Genomic DNA, 20432 nt, shown 5'->3' on the forward strand with positions numbered 1-20432 from the left:
GTAAGAGACTGACTGGCACAGAGGTGTTATTTTCCGACTCCCAGTCCCATGGTGTTTGTTATACAGTTCATTTTTTTTGTAAGATTCAATAACCAAATGTTTTAAGAAAAACAATGCAGATTTTTTAAATGTATTATAAAAATTACACTGCATTATTTGCTATCATGTATACACAGCTAAATGAATCCCTAATTTGAATCCCCTAAATAAACTAAAAAGCCATATTCTACTTCACTTATCTCATGTAGAGTAAACCTTTTGTAGCTTAGACTCTGAACATTAGAGAATGTAAAATATTATCTATAATAAAAATACATATTTTAAAAGATTCCTATAGGAAAATAACACATTTTAATGCAGTAAATTGGCACTGATTTTGTGATAATCAAATGCATTTCTCAGGTTCCAGTGGTTTTGGGTTTTTTAAAAATAGAAGGCTGTATATTGTTAAAATATTGTTGGAAGTAATTGCATTAGTCTTGTACCATGAGCACTATAGGTTTATTGCAGTGTGCTTTAAAATCTTTAGTAAGATTATTAGTCTATATTTTGATTCTTTTCATGTATTTTTCAAGTTACATATGTACCACAGCCCCTATTTAGCTTAATAGGGTAATAAAAATTCTAAGATATTTCATTGTACTAGTATGCAAATGGACTTACATAGGAGTAAGTCTAGGTTTCCTTAAAGAGGGCAACAGAATTGAAAACTGAGGCCAACAAATAAATGAAAGTTTCTCTAAATCCATTGGATAATAGAGGCAGTGTTAAGGCTAACCATAGTGTTGAACTAAACAGAGGGATTATTCCTGGGTTTTGCATCAGTTGTTTTCTGCCGGGTGGCCTCACTTGTCAAAAAAAAAAAAAAAAAAAAAAGTTTAACAGGCAAACATTCACATAGGCACATTGAGAAAAGAAGTATGCTTAATTCCATCAAAGCTTTAAAAAAATCAATCATTAATTTATTCTAACTACAATTGTTGGTCATTTGTGAAAAGCATCTGGCCTCTAAGTCATAGGAACCCAACAGTACAAAGTGAACAGTTGTGGAGAAGCTTCAAATTTGGTATAATGTAAAAAAAAAAAAAAAAAAAAAAGCTATGTTAGTGTGTGTGTATCTGTGTCTAACCATACAGCTGCTTTTGTTGATTCAAAATGCTTTAATTATACTTCGTTTTCTGGATTTCAAAAATGTTATGACTGCAAATGTAATGGGCTTTAAAAATTATAAAATTGTTAATTGGCAGCTTTAAAAAGTCGTGCTTTTTCACCTGTCTTTTCATGAGTCTTTGAAAGAGTGATATTTCAGCTATCTAAGCATTACAAGTCAGAAATGGTTTCTAATGAAGTCTAAATTCAAGATAGAAAATATATTTTTTAAATGGCTTCAGGAGAGACATACCCTATTTTCCATATGGCTAAGTAATTGTTAAGATATTTGTTTTAAAGCTGGACTTAGATACTCCTGACTGCTCTCTAATTTGATATAGCTAGTCCAAACGATTTTATTCAAGAAACTTTGGTAGGAGAATGCAGTGAAGTAGATAAATAATTTTGCAGCTATACTCATATTGCAAAGTATAGAACTAATTCAGTCATTATTACTGTAGTAACATCCTTTTTTTTTAAGCTTTAAAGCTAGCAGTAGAACAGCTCAGTGTTGGGATACATTAAAATATTAAGCTTTAAGTCAGATTTCATGTTTTAACAAGATATAAATAGGCTTGCACCATAATCACATAATTATACATGGCAGTTTCTTCTGGGTTTTGTTGTTTGTTTGTTTGTTTGTTTGTTTTAAGAATGAGCTTTCAAACTGTAAAAGAAGGCCTAAGAAAAGCCTTAAGGGGTGAAAATTAGAGGTTAAATTAGAAATAAAGAAAAGTTGCATTGTTTTAATTGCATGTTCTATAATATGAATAGTTAATACGTAAAAACTATCCTTCCCAGAATGTAATACTACTTAGTCTAGTGGCTTCTTAATGTACAAAGGAAATAAAGGGTGATAGAACCAAATGCCGTTATATCAAAGGCTTCATATAGAAATGATCCATTCTCTTACTGATAAAACTACCAGATTATTCATGTACCATATTTCACTTACTACTACTCTTTAGCTTCTTCTGGGCTTTTCATAATTACAAATTAAGGAAAACTGTAAATGCTTCCCATAAATAAGGTTTGATTCTAAGTAAAATAATGACCAGTAATAAAAAAACACTTCTTTTCACAATAGAAAAAAAAATAGTAATTGTTAGACATTTATCTCACTTAATGCCATAAATATATTAATCTAACAAGATGACCGTGTTTTTAAAATGTGTATTGAAAATGAATTTAAATTTTATGTGCCATATATAGCATTCATGTGTAAACTTTGTTTAGCCCTCATTTCAGAGGCACTGATGTCCAAAGTACTGTTAGGATACTAGAGATGAGAGGGAAATCACTTAAAACTGCTTGTGAAATATAATGTTTGAAATGGTTCTTTGAGAATGTGCAGATTATGACTTGCATAGGGACTCCTTCCAGCTCTCTGGGAAATGAGCTGTTGACATTCTTTTGGGTCATCATCCAAGATAGGAGGGCAACCACAAGGATTTAGCAGATAAATTCATCCCCAAAGACCTTTATCCATTTCATTGCAACTTGGAAACATTCATGTTGAATAGTAGCATTAATGTAGCCCATTTAGCTCTTCAAAGTGAGCTTTATGTATTAAAAAAAAAAAAAAGAAAAGAAAAAGAAGATGACGATGAAGAAAATCAAATGACTAGGGTAATAGTTGTTTAAGTCTTCTAAGAGGTATTCTTTATTTACATAATTCTAAAGCACAAACTATTTTTTTCTCTCTATACTATTTTCAGAAAAGAATTGAGTTCTATTATAGTGCGCAGTAAGCTTTTGAATTTTAACTAACTGAATCAGCCCATCATGTTACTTGTTAGTTGTTCATGACAAAGAACAGAAAACAAATGTTTTAGTGTTGTGTTCTGAAATAAATGGCAACATTTTTAAAAGATTGAAAATTATGTCATTTAGGTTCTGTTTCTGACTCCTTTTGGACTTTATGATTCAGGCAAAAGAGAAAAGTAAAGCATTGATAAATGTATTGAGGGTATGCACTAAGATTCACACACATGTCCTTTCTTATAAATGGTGAAAAAAAACTTTTTGACTCAAACTGGAATGATACTATATAGGGCTGAATGTGCAGGAAAGGTTCCCACAATGCATTGTGCAAACCTAGGGCTAACAAATACCCTGCTGCTTTGAAACCCCCCCAAAAGACAAAAGCACAATGAAATAGAAAGCTTACCACCGGTAGCTTTCAAAACGACAAACTAGGCAAACTATACATCTCCACCACTCCAATTTTGTCAGAATGCTAATGAGCTTGCTCTGATCTTTACTCGGCTTCCCGTGTTTTCTACATCTTCAAGGACCACATGGCGCTAGCAAAATAAAGACAACTAAATGAGAATTTCGAATGCTTTTTGTGTTAGGACCTGGTGCTTTTCAGTGGACGCACTCGTTGAATATTCTCAACTTAAAAGAGTACAACAGGGGGTTGGGTATGAACTTTTTAACAGGAGGAAATTTGTACAAAAGTAAATTAGTGAGATGAGGAAAATATGAGAAAAATTTCTGATTAATTTCCACTCCATAATATCAATGACACCTTCAGCCCCACTCATACTCTTCTAACAAGAGATGCTGATAAAAGATGAATGATTCTGTGTTGTTCACAGTGAATGTTTAGTGGTTTTTTAATAGCAGCATTCTACATAAAAGGCACCAGGAAGTACTCCGCATTAGCAGTTGAGATCACTAGTTAATAGGATGATGTCTTTTAGCTTTTGTCACAAGATTATTAGAAAGGATGGGATTCTGTTCTCATCGTGGCATAGTTGGAGTGCCTGTTGAGTACAAGTGCTAAAATACAGGTTTCTCAGTATTGTTTCACATGTAAAGCAAAAAGCCTTTTAATGCAACACCTTTTTCCTTTTTTACCAGGTGATTTTGTTATTGATCTCTAATCTGCCCCTTTCACTATATTGAATGCTTGAAGTGTTCTGCTTTTCACTGTAGCCTTGATGCTAGCTATTTGTGTCTATAAATTCATTAACATTAAAACAGAGTCTCTATAAACTATTTGAATCCATGATTTAGAAAATGGCAGGTTATATACTTTTTATGGTTTAGGGTATAGATAACAGCCTGAGTAAGTACTGTAAAAATAGGTTCTTTGATAAAAAAAAAATTATGAGATTTAAATTATATATTTGTAAGAAACATATTTTTCACTAGCTCTATCTCTTTTCTCTAGCAATCACTGTACACTTAGGAGATTAAGAGTAGTCAGCTGCATCTCTCACCATACCCATATCTGTAAGGGGAAAATTAAAACCAAAACTGGACACATTTTTATATATGAAGGTATCTGAACTTAGTAAATAAATAACCAGGAAAGGAAGTTTGATACAGCAACACTTTTCAGGTTTTGTGTGGAGAAAATTTTTGGCAATTTTTTCATACTTAATACATACATTTCTGATATTTCTATATACTATTCTTTAAATTTTCTCTTATCCTGAAAAATTGTATTTTCATACATTCAGCTTTGAGCATGTGGCTTAAGATCTTGCCTCTTAAGATACTGTGATTTATTCACACTTCTAACAAAGAAGTGGGGATACCCTACCTTAATAAGAATAACATGGACAACTATAGTTAATAAAGTCAGCAAAAAGTAGAAACTATCTTCTAACTAGAACAACGGGGGTGTTTTACATCTGGTTATTCTATATTCTCTATCATTAGTATGATATTTCTATACTTCTTACAAGTATGGATGGAAATTAGTATTCATGTAATAAAATATCTCCATTTTGTATAGGTTCTTTTTAAATAGACATGAATATGTCTACTTGCATACAAATTACAATGAGAAAAGAGGCCATGTCAAGGAAAAATATACATTAAACTGTGAGATATCTATTTTGGCATGTTAGTTACAAAACTGAAAAAAATTTAAGAACTGTAGATTTCTTCTCATTAATGACATTTTTTTCTAACATCATATGACATACCGCAGTAAAACAGAAAATGAAGTTTTAGGTTATTAAAATAGAATGTTTCCATTTGATCTCCATAGACACAAAATATAAAATGGACAAAGTATGATATCATATTATATCTGCAAAGGAACTTTTCATAAATAGGAACAAAATAAGAGAATCTGGTCCTATAAAGTAAATTGAATGATATCTAAGGTTCTGAAATAGTATAGACTTAGCCTATAATTCCCCACTAAAATAATTACTTCTGATGATTCATAAGGCATTGACTCGGTGTCATAATAAAGGAGCCAGTAAAAAAATTAACATTTTATGTCTGAAATTTTTCTACAAAGTGAGTTTTCAGTATAGTTTCCAGAGGCGTTGAGCTACATCCTTTGATAGACTCTAAGAGTTGGTAGAAATCATTCCTTTTTGGAATTAAAATGGTAATATACTTTTGGTAAATGTGATGTTACAGGTGTCTTTTGTGTGTCTCTGTGTTTTTAGCTGTGTCAAAATTTTAACTTTATGTCCCCAAACTCCAAGAACGCAAAAAAATATAAAATCATTTTCTAGTTGCGAAAAGTGACATAACCACATGCAATTATATTCAAATCCGATATTCAGAAAAATTAAGAGCATGAGAAAACATGTCAAACAATTGATTCTGTCACATCTTTGGTTAGCAGAATCATAGCCAAGTAGAACAGTGAGTCAAGGTGCAGCTCACCCAAGGTCTCCATGTGAACCTTCTCTCTCATGTTCTTATCCATTACATACTGAAGCCCTCTGTCTTCCATTGCTGTTAGCATAATTATAAGGGAGGCTTTTCTTCCATGCTTAAAATCCTTAGTATACTTTCATCTGGAAACATGGGGCTCAGCGGTGAGTTGGGACCCTGGCTGGGAGAATGATCCCATTCTAGTGCTTGCTATATTCATTCCTGATTACTAGCTTAGCTTTTCATAGTTTTCAACCTCAGTTTCCACTTTAACAGAATGAGGACAATATGGCTTTAAAAAAAGTAGGGGAAAGAACTTAACGTTAATTCCCATAAAGGAGGAAATTCACTTATTCTTTTATGTCTGGTGATTTTCCTTCAACAAATATTTTTGGGTCCTGTTGTGCCTATACTTTGAGTGTAGAAACTAAACCCTGGTTAGCGAATATAATGACTTCAAATTTGGTCACACTAGGTCAAAGTTGATATGATGTGGCAGCTAAGAGAATTGTGAGAATTAAATTAGATACCTTATATCAAGCATTTGCATAATGTCTGGTGCACATACAGTGTTCAATAAATGTCAGCTAATATTATTTATATAATCTCTTTAATACTTAAACTTATCAAAGTCACCTTTGAAATAAAAAAATACCAAAGGATGAAAAACACTAGTATGTTAGGAAGGTTACCTATCACCATCAAGCATGAAATAAAATATTTATAATAAATTAATATTGTTCTCTTTGCATATATATACATTTTATTTATTATATATTACATCGATACTAGAATAGTCCTTTGATTATTGAAAATAATTAATTATGAATAGAAATACAATATAAAGGAAATAGTAAACTTTGTTTTAAAAGGAAAGTTTACAGGGGTGACTGGCTGGCTCAGTCGAGCTCTATGCTCGTGACTTTTGGTCTAGGGTTGTAAGTTTGAGCCCCATGTTGGGTGCAGAAATTACTTTAAAAAAAAATCTTAAGAAAAGTAAATAAATAAAAGGAAGTTTACATTTTAAGGTGCTTACAGTATTTTTGCTGTTTACTTTTTTATGTCTTCAATTTTAAAAGTTGGTAATATTCCTAAATTATTTCCTGTCTTTAGTTTTTTCCTTCTGTAGTTACAAGAAAAATTAAACCTACTGCCATACTTTCAGAATTTCTTTACTCTCACAATTTGTTCAGCTAATTCAAACATCTTCAATGTCTTGTTTCTGTCTGCATTTCAGTATTTGGATTATTTAAAGAAGGAACATCTATAAATTATATCAAAGTGTAGTAGCACTCAACTGTTGTTGAATCATTCTAGTTCTTGCAGTAGATATTGGATCATGGGATTTCTAGAAAGGAATCTCTGATGCAGAATATAGAGAACCTCCTAAGGTTCTCATTTCTAACATTTGTTTTTTTTCTCCTTGGCACTCACTGTATGTCCCAGCCTTTTAGTATATAGTCTTAAGGTGACTTTCTCATTTGCTGATTCATGTTTGTTCATTTATCCAGAACAAATGTATATAATTTCTACCAGTGATATTTAGAAAGTATTTTCCACTACTAAGAATTTGAATTGGAAATATAAAATATAATTTTGAACCTAAAGTATTATCACATCACCATAATTTTTAATTTGGAACATGTCTATTGCCTAAAGTGAGGTACATCCTTATTCTAGACTGTAATAAAATTTTTTAACACTTAAAAAAGTAGAAATTCCAGGAAAATGTGTTTTTCTCAGCAACTATCTATGAAACAAAATTTAGGCATTTGAACTGATTTGGCAGCAACATGTTTTTCTTCTGAATGTGAAATTAAATTTGTGTAATGTCATGCCAATGCTAAAATAACATCTTATACATGAAATATCACCCTTTCTTTAAAAAAAAAGATCTCGGTGACTTATTTGTAAAAGGGCTAAGACAGTGGTTCTCAAACTTTTATCTACATTAAAAAACCACCTGAGGAGTTTGTTAAAAATACAGATTCCCAGGACCTACCTAAAAGATTCTGATTCAGTGGATCAGAGGTGAGGCCCATATTCTAGGCAGTTCTAATACAGGTGATCCACAGACCACATTTTAAGAAACATGGGGCTGAGTCCACAGTGCTACAAATGCTAAGTAGCACAGCATAAAGATGTCACAGCATAGACTTTGAAAACCAACAAGATACCAGCTAGAATCTGGGTGGTCTTAAACAAGTTAGTTAACCTCTCTGAGCTCCTGTTTATTTCCTCAGCCATTAATTAAAAAAAAAAAAAGCCGATAAAACCTATTTCAGAAGGTTATTGAGAGTATAAAATATATTGATACAGATATAGATAAAATTTAACAAAAATAAGAGTCCTTGGCACAAAGTTGGGCAGGGGTTAGTACTCAATATAAAAGTAGCTGCTGCCGTCAGGTACAGTAGTGGTTTCTTTATCGATTATTGTTTCTACCTTTACTTTAAAGTTCTTCTTAGCTTCTAAGTAATATGCCTATCTCCCATTCTATCACAACTCTTCTCTTCCCGCAATGCATACACACACTCTCTGTGTCCCTCTCTCCCACCCCACCCCCCAAAATGCCTGAAGAACTGATTTGGCAATTTGACATAAGACTGGAAAGATGCTGGTGTCACTTTTTTGTTTGTTTGTTTTTTTAACTCTTGGCTAATTAAAAAAAAAAACACTCATAACTGTGTGAACGTTTACAAAACTAAATAAATATCTAGGAGAAAACCTTAGGAATTTGCTAGTTCCTCAATCTATATACACTTCAGTGAATTGATATACTAATTATATGAGTTTCATGAGGCACATATAGAAGTAAACAAGAATTGGGGCACCTGGGTGGCTCAGTCAGTTAAGCGTCTGACTCTTGGTTTCGGCTCAGGTCATGATTTCACATTTCTTGAGATTGAGCCCCACATTGGGCTCTGTGCTGGCATTGTGGAGCCTGCTTGGGATTCTCTGTCCCTGTCTCTGTTCCTCCCTACTCCTGCTCTCTGCTCTCTCTCTCTCTCAAAATAAATAAATTTAAAAAATTTTTTTAAAAATAAACAAGCATTGTATTTTGAAAATTTTATTTTAGGACATCCATGTAGGAACCAACTTTGCAAATGCATTGTCTCCGCTTCTGTTTCATCCTGACACTATTCCTAAGAAGCTTAACCAAGATTTCACAATTTGATCTGATAAAGAAGGACATCAGAGATGGCTAAGCATGTGTGAATTGCCTCCTCAGTCCAGAGTCAAAATCAAGGTAGTTTGTGAAAGGATGTGAGCTCTGCTCCAACACCTTTCTCCGAGTTTCCCCAAATGGAAATATTTTTCTTAAAAATACAGATGTTAATGTACAGAGACAACTGGATATTTGCTTACCCTTTATCTTTGGGTTAGAACTTTCCAACTGAATAGCCGTGAACTTTGTTTTTATTGTTATTCAGACTTACGAAGTTCTGCTTTCAAATCATTGTTTGTTCCGTTGTACAGAAATTACCAGCTATCTAGTGGATTGTAAATTATTACATCTTTCCTTCAGTTACTAAGTAGGTTTTTAACACTTTTGCATAGGCTATAGGTGCACTGCATAAGAAAACTAAACATATATAATCATTGCCATCTGTTTCCCTGTCCCCACATATCATTTCTAAGCTGAAATGTGAGAGGCATTATCCACTCAGAGGAGCTGTTTCTTCAGGAGAAGTTTACAATATAAGTTAAGGAAAAACGTCAAGCTGGTACCTTTTTTTAAACTCGGATTTTTTTTCTCTTTGCCCCTCCCCCACTTTTGTGCATTCTTTCTCTCTCTCTCTCTCTCAAAAATAAACACTAAAAAATAAATAAATCGATAAAATTAAGTTAGATTTTTTAAATGCTTACTCTTATTGATTTGTAATGTTTATTGCTGATTAGTTTTATGTAAAGGTGTGTGTGTGTGTGTGTGTGTGTGTGTGTGTGTGTGTGTGTGTTTTGATTGGGTAATTTGGATGAATGTTGTGGAGGGAGGAAGATTAATCAAAATTGTGTGATTATTTTCATAGCTGCATAGTCTGAAAGGATAAAGTTTGGTACAAATATGTATATATAAATAGTTATTTTTCTGAGGGAGTATAGTGGACTTTATTACCAAAATAAGAGTATGTGAATTAGTTTTCTCTTCTGTTTTTATACTGGTGACATTGAGTGGGAGATGATATGTAAATTCACAGTACAACCAGTTATGAACATCCAACTTGTGAGTGCTTTCTGCATTTATTGACTGTTTATATATTTTACCCACCCCAAAAGCCACCCAACCCCACTCCCCCAATACCAGTTCACTCTGAATTAATAGCACCACTTGGTGGCCAAAGCTAGGAATTGTGTAAAACACCAACATTTCCTCCCCACCAGCATATTCTCCCTAAATAGACACTTCTAATCTGAGATTTGATGGACTTGATCATAGCTCTATCTGTTGTGCTTTTGAAGGATCTACCTCCATAAGGAAAAGTTTAAAAATAATTTTTTAAATTTCAAAGTGAGTTTATTATGCATTTCAGTGCTTTAAAAACTAGCAATAGTTATATATTGCATGTAAATAACTGCCCACAGAAATAAATTATTAGCCATAAATGTTTTAATTTCTTATTAGAATAAAATTGGAGGTAAAATTTTAAACTTTTAATACCACTTGTTTTAATTCAAGTCCTTATTTTGAATCTAATTAAAAGATTAGTAAAATTATGCTGAACATTGTAAAATTGTCAATGTTGACTAGGTAGCTATTTTGCTAAATTCTGAAATATTAATATTTATTTATTCTGTTATTTATAAAATAAAATTTATTTATTCCAATAATACCAACAGAAACATTGTGAGGACCAAACAGACTTGGAGTTCTTATGACTTTGGGTGAGAATGTAGATTAAGTGTGTTAGATGTGATTGCTCTGACCCTTTATAAGTAAGTTGTATCTTTGGAGAGAAAGGGAGAGGATATATAACACAACAGAAGGACATATAGCTAACTGCTGGAGATTGGCCTGTAATATTTATGTAAGAATCTGAAAGGGACTTTTGGGGTAGCATGATGCTCTTCATTCTAAGAAGTATCTGAATATTTCTATCATGATAAAGAGGGGACTTGAACATATCCTGGGGATTAAGTTGATGAAAAGTCTGAAAATAACTTCATCTTTGGGAATTCTAGAGAGTCTGGGAGTTACATATTAGATTTTTATTTTCTTTGAATTTCTGACTGAAGATACTGCTATTAGTAAGAGAATCTTTGAAATAGATTTAACGGAATATGTAAAACCTTGGAAAAGGGAACATCTCTCATAGAGGGTTTGCATTTGAGTTGATCCTGTAAGAAAAGGAAAATGGGTAATAGGCAGTTGATGGGCTTCCATACTTGAGGCAAATGAAAAGGTTAAAATGATGGTAAGATGCATGTGGTTGACTAGTCCAGTAAAATGGATATGTAAATATAGAAATTTCTTGCTCAATGTAGCTAACATCTTAAGATTTGCACCAAATTTCCCAATGTGTTTACTTCTGTGGGTAGGCCTTTCTGATGTTTGCATAGGCAGTCAGGAAAACTGTGAGACTCTGTCAAGGAGAAATCACCATTCCTTGCTCCATCAATAACCCTAGGACTCAGAGAGTCAGAGAGGACTCTAAAGCTTGAACAAAGAATGTGGCTCCTTTATGTGTGTGTGTAGAGAGAGAGTGAGAAAGAGAGAGAGAGAGAGAGAGAGAGTATACAGCAATAGCCATATAACAATAGCAACCACCATTACATTGATTAAATAACATTATACACCAGGCACTATTCTGAGTGTATTACGTATGTTAATTCACTTATCTTCACAGAACCCCCCCTGAAGTAGTACTATTATTTCTATTTTACAAATGAGGAAACTGAGGCATGGGGAGATTAAGTAATTTATCCAAGTTCTCATAGCTCTTCAAGAGCAGAGCTGAAATTTGAATACTCCCTGATAATCCAGTGCTAGGCAGAGTATTCTTGTTTGGCCATTTTCATTGAAGGATACCTCAAATGCTCAAATAGAATCAGAATAGCTTATAGTTAGCCAAGAAGTGGACAGGTCTTTCCCTGGAATCATGTTTCTAGAAGACAGTATACACCAACCTATAATTCAAGGATCACAAGGATATATCTGCATAGGAAGAAAAGCTGATTTCCCCTTGACATCCCTTGATGTACTGCTCTGAGATCATTGTTAAGTTCTAATGGCCTATATTGGAAGAGCAAACAAAATCCCCACTACAAATGGATGTACTAAGTGAACAGAATGGATTTTATTTTTATCAGAGATTTGAAGGTTTGCTTTTTGCTTTGTTTTGTTTATGCCATTTTGCTTATCAGAATCATTGAGAAAAAGCTTTGTCAAGGTTGGCCTGAATTCTAAATGAAGGGCCTGTTCTGGTAAGATTGGTTACCTGTGTGTGTCAGGTGGGGTGGCTAAGAGTGGTGGTTGACAAGATAGACTGCCTGGATTTGAGGCCTAGTTCTACCACTAGCTAGCACTAAGTTATATAACCTCATTAAATATTTGATGCTATCATCATCATCATCATAATTATCATTATTATTCCCAGTCCACGAGAAAGTTACTGGTTGTCACTGATCTGATAAGGGAGATATATTACATAGAGTAGTTTCTGCGAGACATTGTTATTCTCAGGGCTTCAGGAAACAGCACTGTGGATACAAGTCCATTGTGAATGCCTCTTGTATAGCCTGATGAAGAGAAGGGCTCCACTGAGAATATTAAGGGGCATTGGATAAGTTGGTATATTGCTGAAATCCACACTAGTCACCTGGCCTGGTCTTGAAAAACAGCATTGATTACATTTGACTCAAAGTGTTCTGTAATTTTTGAGTGCTGCTGGAGATGGTTCTGCAGTGTCCCATTTTGATTAGGCTTCTGTGTTCTATGACTGAATGTGGCCATAGGCTAGAGAGGGATAGGTTAAATTCCCTTCTGCTCTCCCTCACTGAATAAAGATATTTAAGAAGGTACATAAGGAAGGATATATCCCAGCGTTACTCGGTTATCTGAACCCAAGCATGATTAAAGAAGGTATAGAGTAGAAGAGGAAGTTACTGTCCAGACAGTGCATTGGGGGTTGGGGGTCCGATCATCCCTTACTGGAAACTGGAGGCACTGAAGACACCATGGGTATGATTTTTAAGGACGTTTAAACACTTTAAGGAACACAGGAGGGGGTTACCCAAAAGAGTAGCTGACTGACTGCATAATACATCTTTGGAGAAACTCTTTATTAAAAGGAGCCTATTTGGAGAATATCTACGTGGTTTGTCCTTCTATATTTTAAAAATGATACATATTTAATTTCCCACATTCTCAACAGAATCTAATCTCATTCTCACCTGGCATTTAGTAAATCACCTATTTCATCTGCATTGCCAATTTCATAAGCTGATTTTAAAGATGCTCTGCTTTTAATATCAAAATCTCTTCATGTAAAAAATGATGAAAACTTACATCCTCGGTGAAGGTTTTTATGTTATAAATATTTAGTTTTTCTTGTTGAGGACTTTGTTTTAAATTATATCCACTTTTACTTCAAATTGTCATTTTCATTTTTTTCTTTGTTTTAATAACTAGTAAACTTTTAAATGTGTTCTAGTAGTTCATAATTTTCTATCTTAAAATTTACCTTCTTTAGTCTTTTATATTAAGAAGTATTCCATGATCTCCTTTGTTCTTAAATCTCTAACACCCTGGAGATAACTAGACTCTTGTTACCTGGAGCACAGCCACATTGTTATGTCCTTGTTATGGTTGTCCTTTGTATGCAGTAGTGACACTGATGACCCAGTAGGGCATCCACTTTGTTGTTCCAGCTGCAGAAATGAGTTTGTACTGATTCACCCACATTTTTTTACCTATCCTGCTTAATACCAAAGACATACTAACTATACTAACTGTAAAATTTGTTATGACTACCAAAGATTTAAAATATAATTTGTGTTGGGGCACCTGGGTGGCTGAATCGGTTGAGCATCCAACTTCGGCTCAGGTCATGATCTCACAGTCCGTGAGTTCGAGCCCCGCGTAGGGCTCTGTGCCGACAGCTCAGAGCCTGGAGCCTGTTTTGGATTCTGTGTCTCCCTCTCTCTCTGACCCTCCCCCGTTCATGCTCTATCTCTCTCTGTCTCAAAAAAATAAATAAAGGTTAAAAAAAATTTTAGTAAAATATAATTTGTGAGTGTGGAGTTGTTTAGAAATTTACCCTCACTGTAATTATTCCTGATTATGTGTCTCTCGGCATTAGACTATGAGCCTTTTGAGGAGAGGGACCACATCTTGGTCATCTCTGTATCTACATTTCCTGGCACAGTGCTGCACATGCCACATTGGCACATGCCATCACCCTCTTCATTATCATCTAGCTACCATTTTTAGTCTTGGGTACTGTGCTAAGGACTTTACATAGATTTTTTCATTTAATGCCTCTAACAACCACATGAGATAAGTAATTTGATTACCAAGATGGAAGTGAAGACTAAGGGGCACCTGGGTGGCTCAGTTGTGTAAGCTTCTAACTCTGGACTTTGGTTCAGGTCATGATCCCAGGCTTGTGGGATGGAGCCCTGCATTGGGCTGTATACTGAGCATGGAACCTAGTTAAGATTCTCTGCTGCCCCACCCCCCACCTTCTGCCCCACTCACCTGCTTATGCTCTCTCTCTCTCTCTCTCTCTAAAAAAAAAAAAAAGGGAAACTAAGAGAGGTTCATTAGTCTAAGATCAAGGAGCTCAGTCAATTTTTTTTTTTTTAGCCAAACTGGAAAAAAAGCCATTTTGGATGCAGATCCAGTGTTCATCTTATTTGCATCATATTCAAATGATGGCCCTAATTAGCGACAGAAACTATAGATAGTACAATTATACATTATGCTTGGCCTTATCAGAATTTATAGTCTTATCCACAAAAGTTCCTCAGAATCAATACAAGTAAACATTCATAAGGGTGGTACTTAATTTAAAGAGGTCTTTATTCTAAGGTTTGTTAGTCATTTCCATATATTTATGAATATTTCCATAAAATACTTAAGTTATAGATTGGGTTCTGAGACTGCCCTTTAAAAAAAAAATATGTCCAGGGGCTCCTGGGTGGCTCAGTCGGTTAAGCGTCCAACTTCAGCTCAGGTCATGATCTCGCGGTTCGTGGGTTCGAGCCCCGCGTCAGGCTCTGTGCTGGCAGCTCGGAGCCTGGAGCCTGCTTCGGATTCTGTGCCTCCCTCTCTCTCTGCCCCAACCCACTCGCATTCTGTCTCTGACTCTCTCAAAAATACATAAACATTAAAAAAAAAACTTTTTTTTTTAAATACATCCAAATGACCTTAAAAAAAAAAAGGATGAGGGGTGCCTGGGTGGCTCAGTCAATTGGGTGTCCGACTTTGGCTCAGGTATGATCTCGCAGTTCGTGAGTTTGAGCCCCACATTGGGTTCTGTGCTGACAGCTCAGAGCCTGGAACCTGCTTGGGATTCTGTGTCTCCCCCTCTCTCTCCCCTCTCCTGCTCACGTTGTTTCTCTCTCTCAAAAATAAATGAAAATATTTTTAAAAAATTTAAAAAAAGATGAACCTCTATTCTCCCAATGAAAAAGATGAACCTCTATTCTCCCAATGATAAGAGCCTCCCAGAAATTTTAACTTCCTTAAATATATAAAAGGTTAGAAATATCTTTTATAAGATTTAATTTAGCTATATAAACAGGCATATTTAAAATCACATCTTAAAATACATTAATCTGGAAGTATTGCTTCTGTCCACTCCTACCTTTCACGAATTACTTTTATTCAACTCTTCATGTTTGTCTTTAACATTAATGTCTCTGTCACCTCTGGAGCCTCTCTCTAAGTCCTTTCCATGACATGACTGTGTGAAGGCCCTAGGACAAGGAGGGGGGTACAGAGGAGTCCACCAGGTGCAGTCCAAACAAAAGGGACTTGGAGAGGGGAGAACTGGCAGGGGAAGCTATCCATCTGTAAGCATGGCTCACAATTCAAATTTTCCCATTACAGGATGCCTAATTGATTCACTAAGTAGACAGTAGTCTGGTTCAATGATGCCTATATAAAAATGACTCACTATATTTTATTTTATAAAATATGTTAAATATACCTTTAAAAAGTAAATGCAGTTTTAGAGTTATGTTCTGAGCGTTTTAACTTTAGTCACATGCCTATTTGTGGGTAGTCAAGATAGTCATGCATTAAGTGAAATGTGGATCATATTAATACCTTCACATGCTCTTAGCACTGAAAGGTTAGCAAGTGTAAACCCATCCCATATGTAACTTAAAATACTAAACTGTAAGTAATGTAAAGAGTTTTTCCAGTTATAATTTTTCCCATTATCATTCCTCCCATGCTTTTTAAATTTATTTTTATTTTTTTGCTGTTTTAAGTTTGTGCTAACTTTATCTTTGGGAAATCTAGCAATGACCTTTGGCATAAAAAAGGCTGTTCAGACTCTATTAAGGAGTTGGTACAAGAAGACTGCTCTTAATTTCCAACCTTTAGAAATAGCTTCTTTTTATGTACAAGTTTATGGAGGAAGAATTTTGGTGAAGTTGTCTGTACCTCTTCCTGTAAGAAGTACATGCTAAAAGTCTATCAGAATTTATCTGTGGAGAGTTGTTGCCCTGAATCTCTGTTTTACCAAATGAGTAGATAAGAGATGTTTTTATTTTGAAAGAGTATGTTAGTTTTTATTTTACTGTAACAAAAGGAGATAGGATTTTCCCCAAAGTTTATATTCTTAAGACTATAACAAATATATCATGCCAAGCAAATAGTTTTAAGACCACTGCTGCTGAAAAACATCAATAAAGATTATGAGATTCTTCATGTATTGATTACTGTTTGAGGATATTCTTGGGGTAGAAACATTTATCAGCTATTTGCTTATATAGTAAAATTTGTTTTCATAATAAAGCTATTTCCTAAGTTGAAAATATTTTCTAAAACTGATACACTGGAATCTTGCAGTAATGTTGGCTTTAGGGGTTCATGTGTCCATGGCCCTACATAACTACAGTAAATTCCTCTTTTCTGTCCATTAAATAAACTACCAGATTTCGCTTCCTTTGTTATTAAAATATGTTTCTGCAGTACCAGCTACTTGGATACCTTCATGTGTCTCTCTACTGTAATAGAGTCTGTCTTTCAAAGGTCATCATATTGGTGTTATCATACCATCAGGACAATTTGTAATGGCAACTTTTTTGTTTTTATGTTTGGTTTGGCTTTGTTACATTGTGTCCTTTAAGGGCCATGTGTGATCACTGGTCAGCCATCTCTTTGATGGGGCTTTGGCAAGATTTCAGCATTTAATGTTTTCAAGGTAGAAAATCGTGAATTTGTTTATATGTACAACAGTAGCCCACTACATCTTGGTATTTTCATTCTTTCGCACCGAAATCATCTTCTGTTTGGCTAAAATTGTATTGTTCTTTATTTTACATTTATATAAGTACTCACTGTCTAAAAATATATCTTTCTAAATAGGTAAGTTTATGGTAGAAGATTAATTAGGGAAGATCAATTGGTAGACAGTTTTTGAATATATGATTGGTAATTTTAGGTTTTTGGCATCACTTTCCTTTTATTCATTTAAAAATTTACATTGAAAATACTACTTCTGAAAAAAATAAATGAAAACTACATACGTATTCCTGGATGAATGAATGAATTCTTGAATGAAATTAAATCTTAACTGTAAATCTTTTTTTTTTTTTTTGGAGGAGATGGAATATAAAAATGGTTGCTATAGTCAACCTGCTTTTATTAAGTATTTATACTGCATATAATGCTATATATTATGATGCTGTGTCCTCTTAAGTGGTTTTGTGAACTATGTCATAGGGGGAATGATTTGAAATTATATTTACATAGTTACTCTTTCTGTCATTATCATTATTCTTGATCATTTAATAATTTTTACAAATCGTATCCCAGCTGTCGTAATTGGCTAAAAGAAGAAACTGACCTTAAGAGATTGTGATGTCAGAAAAGATGTTACATTCTTAGAGGCAATATAAAAAACAGAAGTCTTTAAGGGAAAAAAAAAAGAAAAAATATAGTACCAGAGATTATATTAGTCAATACTTTAAAATGTTAATGTGATTATGTTATTTGTAGTATATTTACCTGAGGCACTGTGTTTTAAAATACAGTATAACAACCCAGCCATGTTTTTACATTTCAGTAATTGTATATTGACCTATAGTATTTTGTCACTTTTTATTTCAAAATCATCTTCAGGAGTATATGTCTTGGATTTTTCAGTTCGTAAAACTGAAAAAAAAAATTAGATTTTTTAAAGTATCAATATTGACTCTATGGTGACAAAAATGTAGCTGTAATTACAAATTAAAGATAATTTTGAAGACAAGTAGTTAACCAGGTGAGGTTAAACAAGATAAAATGATTTATGGCCATTTTATAAAATAATGACAGTCTTCATTTTAAGCTACAATGTAAAGTGCTTTATTCTGAGATTATGTATTGTGGCAGAAGCTAAAACTGCCTTTTTTCTAACAGTGCCAGAATACAACCTCTTTTTCTTTTTGCACTAACAAGACTGCTTTACCACCACAGCCCACTCTAAGTAATTAAATCAATCCTTTGTACTTACCGTATTCTCCTCTAGTGACGGTACTAGATCTGATTATATGCTTCATGCATATTCAAAGTACCGCACTGACAGCTCTTTAATGAGCTCTTACTTAATCAGTATGAACAATGTTCATCTTGTTCTTTTTTTCCTCATGCATTAGAGCTAGGAACAGTTGGGAAAAATGAAACATCCAGCATTCATTTGAAAAATATATTGTACTTTGAAAAGTGTCTAAGCTGAGGAAGTTGCATTCTGCCCTTTAAAAGTCTGATGGACAAATTGGATTACTAGTATTGGATTAAATAACAAATGGTTAGAGGAGAAATGAGAAAAGCTCACTGTGATCACAGGCTTTAATATTTTTTGTTACTTATAAAGCTAAAGGGGTCTTTAACCAGTTATTAAAGTCAGGATTAATTTGTAATGGTTCAACTTACTGGCTTTTAAAAGCTTTTTAAATTTAAAAAATTTTAAATCCCGAAAAACAATAGTGTAATGATGTATTAGAAGAAAATTTAATTTTTTTATTACTAGGCTAAGTATAGATTTCCATCATTGTATACTATCTCAGATAAGGAGATAGTGATACAGAATTGATTTAACCTCAAATATGTTTTTTCAGTTAATTTATATAATCTATGTGGCAAGGTGTAATGTGTCTTTAAATATTTGTTATTGTTAGGCTTATTTCCTTTTGAAACACAAGACTCTTGTATTATTAGTCATTTCCTAACAATTAGAGGAGGGGTATCTTTTATTCCTACTTAGAAATCATAGGCATGAGTTAAACTAAAAATAACACAGTACCATATCAATATTGTTTTTCCTCAAGGAAGCAGTCTTCCATTGAAGAAAATGATGCTAATTTAAGAGTAGGCTAGTTGCTTCTAGTATTGCTGAAAGCCTGAATTATAGGTTAAGTTAAACTCAAAACAAAGTTTTAATATGTCTATATTTTTAGAAGGCACTTATGTTATGAACATACGCATTAAGTCTTTAATCAGCAAATAAAATATTATAAAAACTGCACCTATTAATATTGCACACATGTGTCATTTCACTGATCAAAAAGGCCTTCACCAGGGTACAATTGGCCTTTTTCCAAATTGCAAGCTTTTTCTCAGCTTTTTCTTTCTACTCTTTCTTCTTTTGTTGCTACCCAGGGATTTTGTGCGTATCGCAGCCTGTATCACAGCCTGTATCACATGACCAGTGTCAAGACATCACATGGTCCAAAGTGAATACAAAACCAGCTACCCTAAAAGAGAGATTAAAAATACTGTAAAACAATAAAGACTTTTGTTCATACTCCAAAAAAAATCTATCCTACGTCTGCTTCATATCATAAAGTTTTAACAGCATTTAATGAAGGCACGTATCCTCACTATTCTCCCTAATCATGAACAACAGATATCTATTTTATAGGAATGCTCTGAAGTAAATGTTTGATCTTTTCCACACAGATCAGCTCTTTATATTCTGTTTCCATTCTAAAAATTTCTTCAGATTTCTGTTAATGCAGAAATAGTTAAATTATGGTACGTCCATAATTTATGCAAATATTAAAAACAATGAGGTAGATCTTTGAACAGCATACCAAAAGCAAATCACAGGGCAATATATAATATGATCTTACTTATGCTAAAGACAAGAAACCTGTATGTGTCTATAAATAAGGCATAATGCTTGTATTTGATACACATAGTAATCTGTGTGGTCTGAAAGGAGAGAGGCTAAACTGTAGAAGTACTTACTTCTGGAAAAAGGATATGGAGAAGGGAATGGGGGAGGGAGGGGTTGGTGAAAAGAGGACATGGCTTTTCACTTAGGTATCTATTGTCTGAATTTTTTAAATGGGCTGGTAGTATGTTTGAAAGTTAAAAGAAAATATCTTGCTTAAAAAGAAAATAAAACTAAGATATTTTATTTTTTATTAGATATTTAAGTTAGCCGTATGAATCCATACAGAAGTGGAATTGAAGTATTAAATACTGG

General features: G+C 33.7%; 1 protein-coding gene across 18 annotated transcripts in view; it reads left to right on the forward strand.

The window, feature by feature from the left end:
• Window positions 1–20432, forward strand: part of EHBP1 (EH domain binding protein 1) — a 368736-nt gene that overhangs the window by 339150 nt on the left and 9154 nt on the right. Inside the window, exon 25 of one of the 18 annotated variants that reach the window (XM_042981509.1) lies at window positions 8864–8974. The exons of the other annotated variants lie outside the window; for them this stretch is intronic. Within the exon in view, the coding sequence (XP_042837443.1) occupies window positions 8864–8922 (59 nt within the window). The 3' untranslated portion in view covers window positions 8923–8974. Of the gene's footprint in view, window positions 1–8863; window positions 8975–20432 lie in introns of those variants that run through there. 18 annotated transcript variants of the gene reach the window in all.

The sequence above is a fragment of the Panthera tigris genome, chromosome A3 (genome assembly GCF_018350195.1).
Source record: "Panthera tigris isolate Pti1 chromosome A3, P.tigris_Pti1_mat1.1, whole genome shotgun sequence".
NCBI lineage: Eukaryota > Metazoa > Chordata > Mammalia > Carnivora > Felidae > Panthera > Panthera tigris.